Genomic DNA, 19,886 nt, shown 5'->3' with positions numbered 1-19,886 from the left:
TGGTCCTTGCAGTCGCTCCGGTACTTGAACCTGCGCGTGCACAGCGCGCAACGGAAGGGGCGGCGCGCGTGCTGCGCCAGCATGTGCGCGAGGTGCTGCGCGGGCGTGGCGTGCGTGCGCGCGCACAGCCGGCACGGCAGCCCCACGGTCCCCTCTGTACCTTGAGCACGTGGTCCTTGCAGTCGCTCCGGTACTTGAACCTGCGCGTGCACAGCGCGCAACGGAAGGGGCGGCGCGCGTGCTGCGCCAGCATGTGCGCGAGGTGCTGCGCGGGCGTGGCGTGCGTGCGCGCGCACAGCCGGCACGGCAGCCCCACGGTCCCCTCTGTACCTTGAGCACGTGGTCCTTGCAGTCGCTCCGGTACTTGAACCTGCGCGTGCACAGCGCGCAACGGAAGGGGCGGCGCGCGTGCTGCGCCAGCATGTGCGCGAGGTGCTGCGCGGGCGTGGCGTGCGTGCGCGCGCACAGCCGGCACGGCAGCCCCACGGTCCCCTCTGTACCTTGAGCACGTGGTCCTTGCGGTCGCTCCGGTACTTGAACCTGCGCGTGCACAGCGCGCAACGGAAGGGGCGGCGCGCGTGCTGCGCCAGCATGTGCGCGAGGTGCTGCGCGGGCGTGGCGTGCGTGCGCGCGCACAGCCGGCACGGCAGCCCCACGGTCCCCTCTGTACCTTGAGCACGTGGTCCTTGCAGTCGCTCCGGTACTTGAACCTGCGCGTGCACAGCGCGCAACGGAAGGGGCGGCGCGCGTGCTGCGCCAGCATGTGCGCGAGGTGCTGCGCGGGCGTGGCGTGCGTGCGCGCGCACAGCCGGCACGGCAGCCCCACGGTCCCCTCTGTACCTTGAGCACGTGGTCCTTGCAGTCGCTCCGGTACTTGAACCTGCGCGTGCACAGCGCGCAACGGAAGGGGCGGCGCGCGTGCTGCGCCAGCATGTGCGCGAGGTGCTGCGCGGGCGTGGCGTGCGTGCGCGCGCACAGCCGGCACGGCAGCCCCACGGTCCCCTCTGTACCTTGAGCACGTGGTCCTTGCAGTCGCTCCGGTACTTGAACCTGCGCGTGCACAGCGCGCAACGGAAGGGGCGGCGCGCGTGCTGCGCCAGCATGTGCGCGAGGTGCTGCGCGGGCGTGGCGTGCGTGCGCGCGCACAGCCGGCACGGCAGCCCCACGGTCCCCTCTGTACCTTGAGCACGTGGTCCTTGCAGTCGCTCCGGTACTTGAACCTGCGCGTGCACAGCGCGCAACGGAAGGGGCGGCGCGCGTGCTGCGCCAGCATGTGCGCGAGGTGCTGCGCGGGCGTGGCGTGCGTGCGCGCGCACAGCCGGCACGGCAGCCCCACGGTCCCCTCTGTACCTTGAGCACGTGGTCCTTGCAGTCGCTCCGGTACTTGAACCTGCGCGTGCACAGCGCGCAACGGAAGGGGCGGCGCGCGTGCTGCGCCAGCATGTGCGCGAGGTGCTGCGCGGGCGTGGCGTGCGTGCGCGCGCACAGCCGGCACGGCAGCCCCACGGTCCCCTCTGTACCTTGAGCACGTGGTCCTTGCAGTCGCTCCGGTACTTGAACCTGCGCGTGCACAGCGCGCAACGGAAGGGGCGGCGCGCGTGCTGCGCCAGCATGTGCGCGAGGTGCTGCGCGGGCGTGGCGTGCGTGCGCGCGCACAGCCGGCACGGCAGCCCCACGGTCCCCTCTGTACCTTGAGCACGTGGTCCTTGCAGTCGCTCCGGTACTTGAACCTGCGCGTGCACAGCGCGCAACGGAAGGGGCGGCGCGCGTGCTGCGCCAGCATGTGCGCGAGGTGCTGCGCGGGCGTGGCGTGCGTGCGCGCGCACAGCCGGCACGGCAGCCCCACGGTCCCCTCTGTACCTTGAGCACGTGGTCCTTGCAGTCGCTCCGGTACTTGAACCTGCGCGTGCACAGCGCGCAACGGAAGGGGCGGCGCGCGTGCTGCGCCAGCATGTGCGCGAGGTGCTGCGCGGGCGTGGCGTGCGTGCGCGCGCACAGGCGGCACGGCAGCCCGGCGGCGGCGGCGGCGGCGGCGGCGCGTGCGCCGTGGTGCGTGCGGAGGTGCGCCTCGAGGTGCGGCTTGAAAATCTGCCAAGATAAACACCGAGTGGATCGTCAGTCATAGATATGATTATGATATGTTATGAAACTTATGAAATTTATGAATGTCACAGTTGAAAGGATCGCAATAGGATTATTGATACAATATGTTGAATTTTATAACGAAATCTAGGTAAATAGATAGAAAATGAACAAATTTGTCGCAACAGATTGGAAACTTAAAAAATATATGGGAGTAATAAAAATATACAAGACCTCAAAGTTCCAAATTTTTTTTTAACTTACAAATAGGAAATAAAAAATAAGTTCAAAAATTGAAACCCGACTACTGGAAATTGCGCTCTAAAAAGTATGAAACAAGATAGAATTCTTAAAATCTGAAATTATCAAACAGGAAATATTATAAAATGCTATAATTTTTTTAAGTAAGTAAGTAATCATTTATTGTCAGATTATGCAATGTCAGTATACAGATGTTACAATATTATTTAATAAAAAAATACAACGTAATAAAATTTACTACAATTAATAAATATAAATTAAGAATTCTATCTTGTTTCATACTTTTTAGAGCGCAATTTGCAGTAGTCGGGTTTTAGTTTTTGAACTTATTTTTTATTTAATTAATTTTGGGGTCATGACTTCGTTACTAACTATTTGAAGTCACTTTATATAACTTTTTCGAGGGCATCCTCAGTACAGAAATGCACGCAGAGCGCCGTATAATATCGGGCTGCGCCATTCTTTGGCATGGAGGCGCTTTCGGCGCCCGGCTTTGGAATAGGTACAGCGTGCTTCGTACGTCGGGCTACGCCCGACTCTTTTAGTATGAGGGCGCCGAAGACGCCCGGCTTTGAAACACATACAGCGTGCCTCGTACGTCGGACTACGCCCGACTCTTTTGATATGAGGGCGCCTTCGGCGCCCGGCTTTGGAGCGCGTACAGCGTACCTCGTACGTCTCTTATACGGCTGTTTCATACATTTTGGCTGATCTGGACTTCTATACCTATTCACGTTATAAAATATTGCAGGTCATTAAAAACACCATGTACATAGCGGCCAAACAAATTTCTTTTGCAAATACCTTCTTGTATCGCCGTAGTCGGGTTATACGTGGATAGAATCCAGAGCGCTTGTAGATTCGTAGTTCGAATTACCTACTCGATAAATTAATGTTTTGTCGCGTGCATGTAAGCAAAGCCGGGTGCAAAATCTAACAATATGTATATATTTGAAATGTGCTAATTGAGCTCTTTCAAATGATTTACAACACGTAATCATTACTTATTTTTATTTTTTTGGTTCGTGACTTTATGGCCTCTAGAGGGCGTCGTGTTCATTTTTTGTGACGTCATGTAGCCTATAACCAGCGGACGATTAAGGCGATCCGAATGATATATCGTTTGTCAAATTATAATGTGTACTTTAGAAGTTATGAGGGAACAAATGAACATACATACATACATACCCACATACATACCGGTCAAAATCATAACCCTTCTTTTGCGTTGCCGTAGTCGGGTATAATAGTACATACCATTCGATTCCTTACATTAAAAAAAAATGTATAGCAACAATTTCCTTGTTTGCCATAGATCGAAACGGCTTCTATAGTTACATGGTGACGTCATGATGTATGGCCATTTTGTTTGAAGCGTTTCGTCAGTAAAGTGCTTGACCATAAAGACTTTGACCATCATTTGTGACTTTTGTATTGCTTTAAGACAATGGGTCCCATACAGACATTCGATATTCAAAATAAACCTGATCGACTGACACCATTAATAAAAAACCGGGCAAGCGCGAGTCGGACTCGCGCACGAAGGGTTCCGTACCATAAAGCAAAAAAAAAACCGGAAAAAATGCAAAAAGAAAACGGTAACCTATCCAAGTTAGACCAGCGGTGGAACAAAAATGGGTTTTGATAACATTAAAGTTTTTTCTTTTTTGATATGTTATTGTAAGCATGTTAAATAACATTCATGTAAAAAGTTAGAAAATTTTAGGTGGAGCGTTCGGCCATATTTAAATTTTCAATTTTTGCTAAATAACTATGTAAATATAAAATTAAAGTTACAAAAAACTTTAACATATTCAATAACACTTTAATTTATTCACAATATTCGGTTTTTAGAAATCTGGAACAGCTGCTTTCTGGTGAACGTAAAAACAGGAATTATTATGTAAATACAGAATTAGAGTAGCTGATATTGCAAAATTACGATATTATCTATCAACTTAGTATACATGTAAAAAGTTAGAAATGTAGACAATGTGCTTGTCTAGATATTGATTTCTCGTTAAGCAGTATAGCCAATATTGAATTAAAGTTTGTAGAGTTAATATTACACGGTCATAATAAAGATCTTACTTCTCACACAAAAGATTAGAAATATAAAATCACGGCGACACTAAATACTGATACGTAAGTATGCATTCCGAGCTTATATTAAGTTACATTTCAAACGCGCGGCGTTTGCGCGCGCCGCGCTGTGCGCCGTGGCAGGAGGCAGCGATCGACGGTCGCGGGCTAGCGGTTAGCGCGGTGCCCTTAAAAATACGCAAAGCGTTTATAAAATTATTATCAATGGTAAATAGTTATTTTACACAGTACACTAATGGAAACTTACCTTCCCTTATTTATTTCTATATGTACTAGGGATTGCCCGCGGTTTCGTTTACGTAGAATTCGTTATCGTGTTAAGTACAGAAATAATAGATACATTTGAAAATTATTTTAGGTGCATTGTCATACAGATAACTACCCTTGTTAAAGTATTCTTCAAATTCAATACACAGGTGTCATTTCAATATAATTTTGCGTAATTTGGCGCTTTTAGGTTATAAATGACTAGCGACATATATTTTTTAAGAGCGATCATCTCCGATAATATTTACTTTATCATAAAATCTATTTCAAACTGACGTTATTCAATATTTATCATTTTAAAGTCAATATTACCAACCAACTGATCCAATTTACCTACGGTAACAACTCAAAATTTGCATCAAATTAAATGCCACTTTTCTTATCCGTTACGAACAATCAAGAGGGCCTTTACGAGCTGATGTGGTGAAAATTTTATTTAACCTTCGTCCCTTGAAACCTTCACTACGCTCAAGGTTCAACTTTACGAACCACTAACTACGCTCGTGGTTCAATTTTAGAATGTTTGAATTTGTGAATGCCTCGAACAGCCAAACTGTGGAATGAACTGTCCGATACGACCTTCAAACCTTCAAAGACCCCCATCTTAAAGGTCGGCAACGCGCTTGCAACCCTTCTGGTGTTGCGGGTGTCCATAGGCGGCGGTAATCGCTAACCACCAGATGATCCGTCTGCTCGTTTGCCTCCTATTTAATAAAAAAAAATGTTTCGCTTGTTTGGGTATCAATATTAGCACGAGCGGTTAATCAACAACTTTTCCCCTTGTAAAACAAACAAATAAGGTAGGTGAGGTGCAGGCATATGAGGCCCGGCGGGTAACAAGGCCCAGCATTCAAAAATAGCAGTTGCTCCCTATTATTCCCAATTATTCTGAATTTGTACTTGTTGCTAAGAAGGCCCACTGTCAGTGCAGGTAAAAAGGTCTAGTCCCGGGCCTTATTGAACGTATGAGATGAAATATTAGATTAAAATATTTTAAGATAATTTTCAATATTTTTAATCTCTTATTAATAAGGTCGATTTGAAGAAACTTCTATGAAATTATGACTTATAAATAACACTTGCACTGTGTGGGCTGTCAAAATTGCTGCAGACTTTTCTTGGTCTAACTCTAATATTTTTTCACTTGCTTTATTGACCTAAAGACGTTTTAAAGAATCAAAAAGTCTAATAACATTGAGGCACTTATACTTTTTAAAGGCAGTAACTAATTACAAGTGACTTTTTTTTGTTAATACATAGGTCGGTGGAATTTCCATGTTTGGCGGTCCTCCGCCTTCTCTTTGACAGCCCGATACGACACGACGTTGATCTTTTCCTTTATTTGATCCATGTACGCTCTCCTTGGTCTTCCCCTCTTCCTGTTTGCTTCAACTTTCCCTTCTATGATATTTTTGATAAATTCGTCGTGTCGTATCAGGTGCCCAAGCATCTTTCCTCTTCTATTGTCTATAGTTCTTAACAAACTCCCCCTCTCTCCTACTACATAGGCCACACTGAATGTTTTGCACTATTGGCCACTGGTAAACATTTAAATTATGAATTGTATATTTAAAAAAAATACAGGCTTTTGATTATGGAATGTGACAAATGTTGGCGACAAATCGATCGTCTTTTGTTTTTAATGGCTTGTCAAAGTAAGTCAGTGCGTTGAACGTGGCTTTAACGCGAAAATATTTTTAGAGCTATGATTTTGTTATGATTTTAAAAGTTCGCTTACTCCGCAAGAGTGTAGTGCTTGCCTTCAAAATGCTTTTGGGATTGAAGCACCACATCTGAGCATCGTGAGGCGTTGGTATGGTGAATTTAGTAGAGACAGTATTATTCTAGGTAATGATTTTCGTGATGGTCGACCGTCCACGGCGATCATTCAAGGAAACGTGGCTACTGTGAGACGACTCATTTAAGAAAACCCACGAATCACCTATGACGAAATTTGAGGACAATTAGGGATAGGTTCAGACAAATACAAAAGATTTTACAAGAATATTTAAAAGTCAGGAAGCCTTGTTGTCTTTGGATTCCTCACGAATTAACTTCAGTCCAAAAACAGGTACTTTTTGACTGGTGCCGAGAAATGCTGCGTAAGTATATGCAAGGAAGTTCAAATGCTGTATATAACATCGTTACAGGAGATGAAACCTGGATTTACTGCTACGATCCGGAAAAAAGGCATTAGTCCAGTCAATGGGTCTTTCGAAGGTGACAGGAGGCCCATACAAGTTCAACAAGCCAAAAGCGTTGCCAAACATTTTGATCGTCTGTTTTTTTTAAACGCGACATTTTTGTACCGTACTTTTAAATAATAAAAGAACGTTAAATACTGAGCAGTACACTACCATTTGTGTGCTCGCAGTCATTGAAAAAGACCGCGAGAGACGACCGAGAAGCCGCATCCTCCTGCGTCATAATAATGCGTCCACCGATACCGCAATAAAGGCAAAAACATTTTTTTATTACGAAAACGTGGAAACTGTCTCTTATACGGATTATAATCCAGACATTGCACCCTGTGACTTCTATCTATTTCCCAAAATTAAGGATTTAATTTGGGGTTTGACATTTAAGACCCCGGATAAGGCAGTTACTACGTTTCATCACCACGTCGAAAAATTGCAGGCAAGTGATTGGGCCTCATGCTTCCAAAAATGGTCCGAGCGAGTGAATATATGTGCATAGAATGTAAAGGGAAACATTTTGAGAAGCAATAAATGTATTATTATGGTTATAAATGGTTTTATTCAAAAGTTACGCAAAACTTTCAGTATGCGTAAAACCTCTTCGTTAGTTTTCTTTTCTTTTACGATAGAATTGCGAAAAATCGATATTTTGCAACAAGTGACGAATTTCAAAACACGGTCAAAGGGAGTGTTTTAACGTGCTTATTATAGCACCGGTGTCGTAATGTAGCACCAGATGTACTGTAAAAATTATGTTAAAAGATAATACTTACTGTTACGAATAAATATTTATACTGTAAAAAAATATCCCACCAAACACATTTTCATGTAAATTTTGTTGCTAAGACGAAACCATAAGACTAGCACTGTCAAAAAGTTGTCAGATCTCTTGTCGAGCCAAGCTTCAAACTCTACAAGCCCTAACTTCACTAACTCTACACCTTAGTCAAAATATGTGGCTTGACTGTTTCGCTACCGCCACATGGGCATAAGGTGAAAAATTTATTAAATTCATTATTTTTAGGGTTCCGTACCTCAAAAGGAAAAATGTCCGTCTGTCACAGCCTATTTGCTCCGCAACTACTGCACCAATAAGTTGAAATTTGGTATACACATGTAAGTCTATAGCCCAAGGACATACATGTAAAGTAAATAATAGAAATTCAAAAAAATATATATATATATCAAATGAAGGGGCTCATTGTAAGAATGTCGGATATATTTATTCATAATTTTAAAATAAATAGTTTAGAAGTTATTTAAGAAAATACGCAAAAAATGACCATTCCGCCCCCCCCCCCCTTATCTCCGAATCTACTGGGTCTAAAATTATGAAAAAAATACACATATTAGCTCTTTTCCTATAGATGACAGGAAAACCTATTAGAAATGTGCAGTCAAGCGTGAGTCGGACTTAAGTACCTAGTTTTCCGATCCCTACGGGTTTTTTTAAAGACATTTTACTCACTTTTCTCTAAAAAAAATATATTGTTAAAAATTGTGTAATGTACAGAACCCTTGGAACGCGAGTGCGACTCGCATTTGGGCGGTTTTTGTATTATACTTACATACAATAGTTCTTGTAGAAACGAAACGGCCAAGCCACTCACTTTTGGTGTAGAGCTAGTAAAGTTAGAGGGCTTGTAGAGTTAGAAGCTTAGCAAGAGATCTGATAACTTTTTGACAGTGCGAGCCTTATGATTTCGTTTGGGCAACATTTTACATCAAAATGTTTTTGATGGGATTTCACTTCTTTTTGTAAGTTGTTTATGACAATCTTCCATCCCCTAATTTAAAGGGTTGGGGGTGATTTAATATTAAAAATCCTGAAATAAGTATCTGGGGGCATCTGTTACACAATGTACTTCTTACTGATTCCCCATATAAACCCTTCACCCCGTAAGGGTAAACTTTGGGGTTGAAATCTGCCTTCACCCCGTAAGGGTAAACTTTGAGGTTGAAATCTATTCTATATCCTTCCCCATAACAATACCTATCTACATACCAAATTTCAACTAAATCGGTTCAGTGATTATTGATTTCCCATACAAAATTAAACCCCATCTTCATCCCCTTAGGGATAAATTTTTTTTGAATTTATTTGTTGTTTGTGTACTAAAACTATCTTACATACCAAATTTCAGCTTCTTAGAGGACTTCAGGAAGTACCCGGTATTGATGATCATCAAGTGAGTGAGTCAGTGACGAAATCGAAGTTTTTAGATATGAATAAAATCTAAAGTATAAGAGCTATGCAATTGATATGCTTAATAAGTCCGAGAACTTTGTTTATCTGGTATAATCCAACCCCAAGTTATGAGGGTTCCAAAAAACGACAAAGCGCTTCGAGAAAAGGTAGATAGTGCCCTTGCGCTTTTCTCGTCTTGGCGGGGGCACTGCCGTGCCCCCAGATGTTAAAGGATGAGACTACTGTAACTAATAAAGATTTATGTTTAGTTACCTACTATTTTCGCGTAAAATAGACAATTTTTATATCTTTAGTTATTAAGACCCAAAATAATTATTTTCACTTATTATAAATAAATCCTCCTGTTATGAAGTATCAAATATTGTTATTTGTATATGTATAACTCTTAAGTTAAAAACAATAAAATATGTTATTACCTACTGTCAAAATGATTATTTTTTTGCGGGATTAAGTAATACTCTGGTAGTGTTCAATAAGGCCCATAATAGGACTTTTATAAAAGGTATATTTTCCAAGAGTATCGTAATATTTTTATAACTATTTTGGTATAATGAAGAAACTTAAATAAATGAGAAACCTATTTGAGTGAGTTTTTCATACTTCATGTCCTGTTTATTAAATAAAAACCATTTTAATTTAAGGTGAGGCATACGTATTCCGTGTGGGCCGTATAGGCATATACGGCCCACACGGAATATACAATAAGGTAAGTGAGGCCACTTACACAATACATTATACCGTGTAATATTGAGCAGTTGGTTTATAATATACATATTATGATATTGACGTTGAATAGGACAGGACATGACAATAGGAACCAGAAATAGGTATAGTTGGTCAAACCAATTTGTCAGTAAATAAAAACAAAAAACTATATTCATCCTTTTCTTTTGGGTGCTAGTACTAGTGTAAGTCAAAGATAGTATGATGATTCTCCCTGTCTATGTTTGAAATGAGACAGTCCTTTGACAAACTATGTATAGTTTTATCATTTATCAAACATTACGCAGATACCACAGACTAATAGCCCCTACAATCACATTTGGCAACAAACGCATAGCTCACTACCCCGTACCTCGCTGTAATAGTGCATGGTCTAAAAGGCATTTTTCATTTTTGGCACCATACTTATATAACAAAGCACACAAAACCCTTAATATAAACAACATTAGTAATTTTCAATTAAAAAACAAAATTAAGATTTGGTTAAAATCATTAAGTTATACTGAAGCAGAAGAGCTATTACGATGCGTGTTCTAGTACATACATTCTAAAATAACCAGACACACACGCGCGTAAACACACAGAAACACACACATATTCTAAAAATCAGACACAGAATACTCACACACGCGCGCGTACACACACATCACAGTTTCATCTTTCTTTAAAATTAATTTTAATATTGTTAATATGTCATATAAAATGTCTAACATTGTAACATTACCTACGCTTGTAATTGGGAAGGAACTGGCTCTTGAGACACAGGGAAACCTACTTTGAGAGCCAGGAACCAATGTTATGTAACAACTCAAAGTTGCAATAAAGATTATTTTATTTTATTTTATAGTAAAAAATAGTTGTGAATATCTTGTACATTTTTATTACAATATTAGTCAAGATAATGAAATATATCTGGTCAAGCAAATCTTGTCACTAAAAAAAGGCGCGAAATTCAAATTTTCTATGGAACGATATCCCTTCGCGCCTACATTTTTAAATTTGCCGCCTCTTTCTACTGACAAGATCCGATTAACCAGCTGTAGGTATTTTTACTTAATAAGATATTTTAATTTCACGTAATGTCCGCATATAATTTATACATATATGTGCACGGTAAACAAACAAATGAATGATAAGAAAAGACAGACAGTGTTACTGAGCGGGAGGTGGGGCGAGGGGCGAGGTAAAGGTAGGCTATGATAGGCTCTCGAGCGCCGCGCCGGCGACGGACGATCCAGCGCGGCGTATCTATGAATTTCGCGCCTTTTTAACTAGATTTTACTATTACAATGCAAGCTACACACAGAAATTTCTTACTTTCCATATATACGCTGCATATATTATTTTATAGTAATAGACTTATTTTTACAGACTCTAATTCAATATTAGATCTTATAGGACAAAAAACGCATATTAATTCTAAAGCATATATCTTATTCTTCTAGCTTTTTAGCTTGCCTATTAACTTATAAATTTAGATATGTTGTTGTGGATTTATTAAACTTTAATTCAATATCGACAAAATAATAAGCTAATTGTAGTTTGACAAAGAAGCACGTTAAAAAAAATTCTAATAATTTTACATTATAAAGCGTCATACATATTATAAACAATGGAACTTAAACATTGCACTTTAATTCAATATTAAAAAATCATTACTAAAAATATATAAATACCTAATTTATATCTAACGCTCGTTCTAACTTTTCATCATATATAGCATATATGCTTAAAAATATGTCCTATATCAGATAAGTATCACTTTTTCAACTTTAGAATTATCAAAACTTTTCGTGCAAAAATCCGGTCCCACTATTGAGCTAAAGTACTGACCACTCCCGACGTTGCTTAACTTTGGTCAAAAATCACGTTTGTTGTATGGGAGCCCCATTTAAATCTTTATTTAATTCTGTTTTTAGTATTAGTTGTTATAGCGGCAACAGAAATACATCATCTGTGAAAATTTCAACTGTCTAGCTATCACGGTTCGTGAGATACAGCCTAGTGACGGACGGACGGACGGACAGCGAAGTCTTAGTAATAGGGTCCCGTTTTACCCTTTGGGTACGGAACCCTAAAAATATGTCAAATACCCTGATACTCACCGATTTCCCGCAAATATCGCAGATGCTGTTCTGAGTGAGGTAGCGATACTGCAGCGTGGGGTGCTCCTGCATGTAGTGCGTCTTGTAGTGAATGACGTTGTGGAGCATCTCCGAACACTGCAAATAAGTTTCATACAGATGTAGTGCATAATTATTCTCACCTCAGCAGCTCGAACAAGGGTACTTTGCTTCTTAAAAACAGTGAGCAAAATGAGATTTTGCTCACTGAGTCATTTTGTCTCACTCAGTGAGCAAAATCGCATTTTGCGCACTGATTGAGACAAAATGAGTGAGCAAAATCGCATTTTGCTCACTGAGTGAGACAAAATGTCATTCAAGTGACCTTTATAGTCAAATGTCATATCAACATGCGGGGTCTAATACAAGTTCGATATACTTGGGTTCTATTATCTCTGTCCCTCTAGGTATGTTCTTACTGCTTAGGGTGAAAAATTTTGTGTACTACACGAGATCAAAGTTATTTACATCTCGTGCGCTTTTGAATCCCTTACTACGCTTCTAAATTAGATCTTTCGCTTGCACGGGACTCAAAATAAGCACTCGAAGAAATATCAAACTTTGATCTCTTGTTGTACAAATAACTATTTCCATCGTATTTTCACGGAAACGTACGAACGTGTTTCAGTCAGTCTCGGTACAAAAAGTACTGAAGTTGACTGAAGTAGGATGACAAATACGAACGTTTCCGAGGAAATAAGATGGAAAACAATTATTCACTACATCTGTATCAATTTTATGGAATAAAGATTAATAGTTATTTGTTTAACTAGGGAGCAAAGTTGTTGTTAACTCCTCGTGGTGATGTCGATACACAAGCAAGTCGAAAAGTGAAATCGATTACGACATAGCGAGAGAGATGGTGCTACCATCTACACAACATAAGCCCGATTTAGACGATGCGAGAACTCGCATGCGAGTTTCATACCATTGCGGGTTTTGATTGGTCGGTTGAATTGGACGTAATCCACAGTCTGCAATGTAACTAAAATCGCATGTGAGTTCGTGCGCCGTCTAAATCAGCCCTTAGCCCCACTTGCACCATCCCACTAACACGGGGTTAAACGGATAAACAGTTAACCCAGTGCCAAATTGTACTGGTAACCATGATAACTCCAGGTTTAGCTGGTTAACCCCGGGTTAGTGGGACCGTGCAAGTGGAGAAACAAATCAAATAGTTTTATTAAATATTTTGATTTGTGTTTTTAAGTAGTCTGCTCTCTCTCTCTTCTTCCTTGCCGTATCCGGCAGCACTTGCGAGGGTAGTTCCCCGCCGCTCTGCATATGATGAAATGCGTCTCCAATTCTTCCTCAGTGTCGTACAACTTCTTGCAGGGTATGCACTTGTGTAACATATTATTGCAGGTGGCTCTACAGATGGCTCACTGTACTTACGTAGCAGCACTTGCGAGGGTAGTTCCTCGCCGCTCTGCATATGATGAAATGCGTCTCCAATTCTTCCTCAGTGTCGTACAGCTTCTTGCAGGGTATGCACTTGTGTAACATATTATTGCAGGTGGCTCTACAGATGGCTCACTGTACTTACGTAGCAGCACTTGCGAGGGTAGTTCCTCGCCGCTCTGCATATGATGAAATGCGTCTCCAATTCTTCCTCAGTCTCGTACAGCTTCTTGCAGGGTATGCAGTTGTGTAACACATTATTGCAGGTGTGTGTACAGATGGCTCACTGTACTTACGTAGCAGCACTTGCGAGGGTAGTTCCTCGCCGCTCTGCATATGATGAAACGCGTCTCCAATTCTTCCTCAGTGTCGTACAGCTTCTTGCAGGGTATGCAGTTGTGTAACATATTATTGCAGGTGTGTGTACAGATGGCTCACTGTACTTACGTAGCAGCACTTGCGAGGGTAGTTCCTCGCCGCTCTGCATATGATGAAATGCGTCTCCAATTCTTCCTCAGTCTCGTACAGCTTCTTGCAGGGTATGCACGCGAACCTGATAAATATTGTTGGTTAAATTTCTGCATAAAGGGTTGTAAGGTCACCTCCTACAAAACCGACCATTTGTAACTTCATGTATTGTGTAATAAAGATTAAAATAAATGGAAATGCAATGGAGCATTCCACGGGCTGTCCCGTACAAACGCATTTTATTTCGTATGTTGAGACTTTTTTTTCGACATTTAAAGCAGGCGATATTTTTGACCATTTGCCATACAAAAGGAAACTCGTATACCTGCAAATCTTCAGAAAATGCGCGTTAGTACGGGACAAACGGTAGACAATTTCATGGAATGCTCCAATGCAATAAATAAATGAAATGTATGGCACTATCCTTTTCGGCTATTTGCTTAGAGGATACAACCAACGGAGACGCCATGTCTATAATTTTCGGTACAAAATAGTCTGCCGTTTTTTGCGGGGGAGGGGCACAGCAAATGTATACGTAACGTAAACAAAACCCTGTCAGATAAACGTCAGTCCATACATATGGTTGACAAGTGATTGACCATTGGCCGCCTATTTTCGACAGAGGGGAACGCCTGTTAATGACCACTCCGTTGGTTATATTCTCTAAGGCGTAAAGGCGTGTAAGGTTAGGTGGGGTAAAGAGAAACACCGGGGCATTGTGGGTGTTAATTCTTCGAACTCCATGCGACTGTTATCGTAAACCTTATCCGGATGCACGAAGGTTGATATTGGGCTGCGGTCGCGCGCCAGTTGACGATTTTGGCGGCCAAATGGAAGGCAGGTAATGCCACTTACTGGACCATGTCCGCGCCTGCGTGGTTCATGGTAACGAGGTGCCGCTGTAGACTGCGTCGGTCTATGAATTGCACGTTGCATTCAGTTTGAACTTTATTTCAAAGTGATAGGGCTCAATTTTGTAAGTATAATGTCACTTACTGGACCATGTCCGCGCCTGCGTGGTTCATGGTGACGAGGTGCCGCTCTAGACTGCGTCGGTCTATGAACTGCACGTCGCATTCGATTTGAACTTTATTTCAAAGTGATAGGGTTCAATTTTGTAAATATAATGTCACTTACTGGACCATGTCCGCGCCTGCGTGGTTCATGGTGACGAGGTGCCGCTCTAGACTGCGTCGGTCTATGAGCTGCACGTCGCATTCAGTTTGAACTTTATTTCAAAGTGATAGGGTTCAATTTTGTAAGATAAGTAATGTCACTTACTGGACCATTGTATGTTGCATTCGATTTGAACTTTATTTCAAAGTGACAGGGCTCAATTTTGTAAGTATAATGTCACTCACTGGACCATGTCCGCGCCTGCGTGGTTCATGGTGACGAGGTGCCGCTCTAGACTGCGTCGGTCTATGAACTGCACGTCGCATTCAGTTTGAACTTTATTTCAAAGTGATAGGGTTCAATTTTGTAAGATAAGTAATGTCACTTACTGGACCATTGCACGTTGCATTCGATTTGAACTTTATTTCAAAGTGATAGGGTTCAATTTTGTAAGTATAATGTCACTTACTGGACCATGTCAGCGCCTGCGTGGTTCATGGTGACGAGGTGCCGCTCTAGACTGCGTCGGTCTATGAACTGCACGTTGCATTAGCTTTGAACTTTATTTCAAAGTGATAGGGTTCAATTTTGTAAGATAAGTAATGCCACTTACTGGACCATTGTATGTTGCATTCGATTTGAACTTTATTTCAAAGATATAGGGTCTAATTTTGTAAGTATAATGTCACTCACTGGACCATATCCGCGCCTGCGTGGTTCATGGTGACGAGGTGCCGCTCTAGACTGCGTCGGTCTATGAACTGCACGTCGCATTACTCGCATTCGATTTGAGCTTTATTTCAAAGTGATAGGGTTCAATTTTGTAAGTATAATGTCACTTACTGGACCATGTCCGCGCCTGCGTGGTTCATGGTGACGAGGTGCCGCTCTAGACTGCGTCGGTCTATGAACTGCACGTCGCATTCAGTTTGAACTTTATTTCAAAGTGATAGGGTTCAATTTTGTAAGTATAATGTCACTTACTGGACCAAGTCCGCGCCTGCGTGGTTCATGGTGACGAGGTGCCGCTCTAGACTGCGTCGGTCTATGAACTGCACGTCGCATTACTCGCATTCGATTTGAACTTTATTTCAAAGTGATAAGGTTCAATTTTGTAAGTATAATGTAGCTTACTGGACCATGTCCGCGCCTGCGTGGTTCATGGTGACGAGGTGACGCTCTAGACTGCGTCGGTCTATGAACTGCTCGTCGCATTACTCGCATTCGATTTGAACTTTATTTCAAAGTGATAGGGCTCAATTTTGTAAGATAAGTAATGGCACTCACTGGACCAAGTCCGCGCCTGCGTGGTTCATGGTGACGAGGTGCCGCTCTAGACTGCGTCGGTCTATGAACTGCACATTGCAGTCGCTGCATTTGTGGTTAGGGTCGCCTAGTAACGGGTCGTTTATGCTCTGTAACAATAAGGCAATTGGGTTAGAGTTAGGGTTGCCAGATGGTCGGGATTTGGCGGGATTCTCCCGATTTTTAGCATGTGTTCCCGATTCCCGACAAAGTGTAAACTGTCCCGAAAAACAGCTTCACGTTATAAAACAATAATTTCAAGTTCCGAACTGTCGTCGAGCGAGCGAGCTGACGTAGTGCCAATAATGTAAAATATCGTTGTTTTTAATACAATAACTTTAATTTGATTGTATTTTTTTTTCCCGACTTAAGTCCCAAAATCCCGAAAAATTGATATTGTTTCCCGATAATAGCGCCTTTCGATCTGGCAACCCTAGTTAGAGTACAAACAGCAACATTAATTGTCCATCGGTGGACCTTATGCCTATTGTAATAAGGTTTACGAACTATCAGTTAACAGTGTGGTTCACTTTTTCTTCGTATAACATTTATTTGGGTTTATATTATAATTTAGGTGTTTCTACTCGAAGTAACACATTAATACAATTTTAAAAAAAACGTACAATACGTAAAATCGAAGAAAAAAAGTTAGTGGCCGATCCATCGAGGCCGTACATAACACGAGGCAGGCAGTACTCACGATATATTCGTGTTCGCGCAGCTGGTGCGTGTAGTAGATCTTCTCTGATCTAAATGCGTTCCCGCACATGTTGCAAGGGATATATTTAGCGTGCTTGGCCTTCACGTGCTGTTGTAACTTTATTGAGTTCCTGAAAGTGGATTTTTAATAGAGATGCAACGGATAGTTGTTTGGCCGGATACCGGATACCGGATATTCGGCCAGCGGAACTACACCTGCATTTCGGTTTTTCAGGTGCGCATTCTGTAGGTTTGACCTGTTTCGTAGTAAACGTTCGCGCGGACTCATTTCTAGGTTCGAAATGAGTGCGCGTGCAAGTCAGTGGATTGATTAAATAGTTTTAAAATAATAAACAAGTACGATTATGACCGCGTCTGTTTCTCAAATCCAATTTGTTTACTCCGAAATCAAGCAATGTTACTATCCGGTATCCGGCCGGATAGTAAAATACTGGCCGGAAGGGCCGGCTACCGGATAGTAACCGGATATCCGGTGCATCTCTAATTTTTAAGGTTAGTTGCGTGATTACTTTAGGTTTTATGATGCCCCGAAGTAAATTGATTAACGTAGGTTTATTCGATCATGGTTCACTTTTAGAATACTTCGCTTGCTCAGGTAACAATATTAGCTGAAGACGGTTATACAACAAATAACTATATTTATGGATAATCAAAATAGGCATTACGAATAGGATTATGTATATTATGCTTTATTGTACATAAAAAGAAACACAAAGACAGTTACAGGGTAAATTAACCTTTTGGACGCCAATGACCGATATATCCGCACCGCAGGTCCAACGCCAAAGAGGGATTAATCGGTCACAGACCACAGAGCAACCTAGACCTACGTGGCATATGCATAAAGTTAATTTTCAGTTTTGACACTTCGGTGACGTGGCGTCCGCGTGCCAGCTTTTGTGTTTGACATGGCGTCGAAAAGGTTAAATACCTACAACAAAGGAGAACTTATCCCTTATTGGGATCTCTTGAGGTTAACCTAAGGAAATAAGTAGAAACGAAGTACCGATGAATGACAAATAAAAATGTACAACTACAATTGAAATGCAATTATGAGTCGTATGAGCGAAGTCTTCATCTTCCTCGCGTCATCCCGGCATTTTGCCACGGTCAATGGGAGCCTGGGGTTCGCTTGGCAACTAATCCCATGATTTGACGTATAGTTCGTTTTTTTTTAGCATTAGAAAGAACTTGCAAGAAGGTAAACGATCTTGACATGTCTTTTAATTGGAAAAGGCTTTTTAAAAATCAGTAACTATTACTTATGAAAGCAGAAGAATATAAATGATCGTATTAGATTCATAATTGTTACATATTTGCCGTGACTTATTTTTTAAACGTGTTTTTCAATAAAAAGACACATCAAGATTGTTTACCTTGTTTCTAATGCTAAAAAAACGAAGTATAAGCACTAGTTTTTAGGGTTCCGGACCCAAAGGGTAAAACGGAACCCTATTACTAAGACTCTGCTGTCCGTCCGTCCGTCCGTCTGTCACCAGGCTGTATCTCGCGAACCGTGATAGACAGTTGAAATTTTCACAGATGATGTATTTCTGTTGCCGCTATAACAACAAATACTAAAAACAGAATAAAATAAAGATTTAAGTGGGGCTCCCATACAACAAACGTAATTTTTGACCGAAGTTAAGCAACGTCGGGCGGGGTCAGTACTTGGATGGGTGACCATTTTTTTCTGCCTTTTTTTGCATTATGGTACGAAACCCTTCGTGCGCGAGTCCGACTCGCACTTTCCCGGTTTTTATGAGTTGTATGAGCGAAGTACTCACTTAAATGTCTTCCCACATTCCTCGCACGGATGCTTCTTCGCGTGAACCTCGTCACTGTGTTCGATGGCTTGTGCTCTGCAAACATGTTCATTATGTAATGGCTCCTCTACACGATGGGCCAGCGCATTTATGCGTTAGAGGGAGCAAGTGATATTGCTATCTCATTCTACCGCATGGCTGCGTCCCTTGGAGTGGCCGGCACTGGCCCATCGTGTAGAGGAGCCATAACATAATCTATGTTCAAGTTAATCATAAGGAAACATTAATTAGGATGGACCGTAAAGCCAGAGAGTTAGAACGGGACATAAGATAGAGCGTCGCGCGGGTTTTTGACTTTTATCTCAATCACTATGAAAATATACTTATGTTAAAATTTAGCTCGTCAGATTTAGTCATTTAGTCATATCAGTAGCCTTATAGTAGGAGATCCCACATATATGGTCGACCTTCACCAATCTGTCTGACGGATGAAGCTATGAAAATATGAAAGAAAATATGTTCCAGAACATAATTAAATAGGGTTGCCTAAAGAAATATAGTCAAGGCTAATTAAAAAAAAAATTGAATAATTTTTTTTCATCAAATTTCACAGATTTGTCTCACGAACGAAATAAGTTTCAATGGAAAGTATACACCTTGTACAACATAAATAAACTAGGTTGCCTATCTTTTTCCGGTCACTATTATGTGGTTGCCGTGTTTAAAGAGGTGATTTTATATCCATAATTGCACTCATCTCTGGAATAAATTAATTTCATTCATTCATTAATTTCATTCATTCATTCACTTCATTCATTCATTTCATTCATTCATTAGCTTACTCACCGTGTCGTGAACACCTCCTTACACAGCTTGCAAGTGTACATGTACCGATGCTTCAGCACCATGTGTCTATACAGACTCTTACGGAACCTGAACCCGATGCTGCAGATGTCGCAGGAGAAGTAGATGATAACCACTTTAGCCTACTCACCGTGTGGTTTAGCCTACTCACCGTATGGTTTAGCCTACTCACCGTGTGGTTTAGCCTACTCACCGTGTGGTTTAGCCTACTCACCGTGTGGTTTAGCCTACTCACCGTGTGGTTTAGCCTACTCACCGTGTGGTTTAGCCTACTCACCGT

The 19,886-nt window shown here is 42.0% G+C and overlaps 1 protein-coding gene and 1 long non-coding RNA gene across 2 annotated transcripts; both read right to left on the bottom strand.

Moving 5' to 3' along the window:
• Positions 1 to 2,041: 2,041 nt before the first annotated feature.
• LOC134677709 (uncharacterized) lies at positions 2,042 to 13,461 on the bottom strand. Its single transcript, XR_010100078.1, has 3 exons — positions 13,362 to 13,461; positions 11,949 to 12,065; positions 2,042 to 2,088 (listed from the first exon to the last, which is right to left on the bottom strand). It is a non-coding gene; the product is annotated as an uncharacterized LOC134677709 (long non-coding RNA).
• A 314-nt stretch (positions 13,462 to 13,775) lies between these two features.
• Positions 13,776 to 19,841, bottom strand: LOC134677322 (gastrula zinc finger protein xFG20-1-like). Its single transcript, XM_063535758.1, has 5 exons — positions 19,589 to 19,841; positions 18,764 to 18,838; positions 16,957 to 17,086; positions 16,239 to 16,366; positions 13,776 to 13,920 (listed from the first exon to the last, which is right to left on the bottom strand). The coding sequence occupies exons 1-5, from the start codon at positions 19,648 to 19,650 to the stop codon at positions 13,776 to 13,778; spliced, it is 540 nt and encodes a 179-aa protein (XP_063391828.1). The 5' UTR covers positions 19,651 to 19,841.
• Positions 19,842 to 19,886: the final 45 nt, after the last annotated feature.

Source organism: Cydia fagiglandana, chromosome 26, assembly GCF_963556715.1.
Source record: "Cydia fagiglandana chromosome 26, ilCydFagi1.1, whole genome shotgun sequence".
Lineage (NCBI taxonomy): Eukaryota > Metazoa > Arthropoda > Insecta > Lepidoptera > Tortricidae > Cydia > Cydia fagiglandana.
The sequence above is the reverse complement of the archived record's forward strand: the minus strand, read 5'-3'. Positions and strand labels throughout refer to the sequence as shown.

What these genes read in the sequence shown, in the direction of transcription:
- LOC134677322 (XM_063535758.1), bottom strand. Translation starts at nt 19,650, where the DNA reads ATGGTGCTGAAGCATCGGTACATGTACACTTGCAAGCTGTGTAAGGAG. An exon ending in AAGGAGGTGTTCACGACACG is followed by an intron (nt 18,839 to 19,588) that starts GTGAGTAAGCTA and finishes ACATGTTTGCAG; the next exon opens with AGCACAAGCCATCGAACACA. An exon ending in TGCGCGAACACGAATATATC is followed by an intron (nt 16,367 to 16,956) that starts GTGAGTACTGCC and finishes TTATTGTTACAG; the next exon opens with AGCATAAACGACCCGTTACT.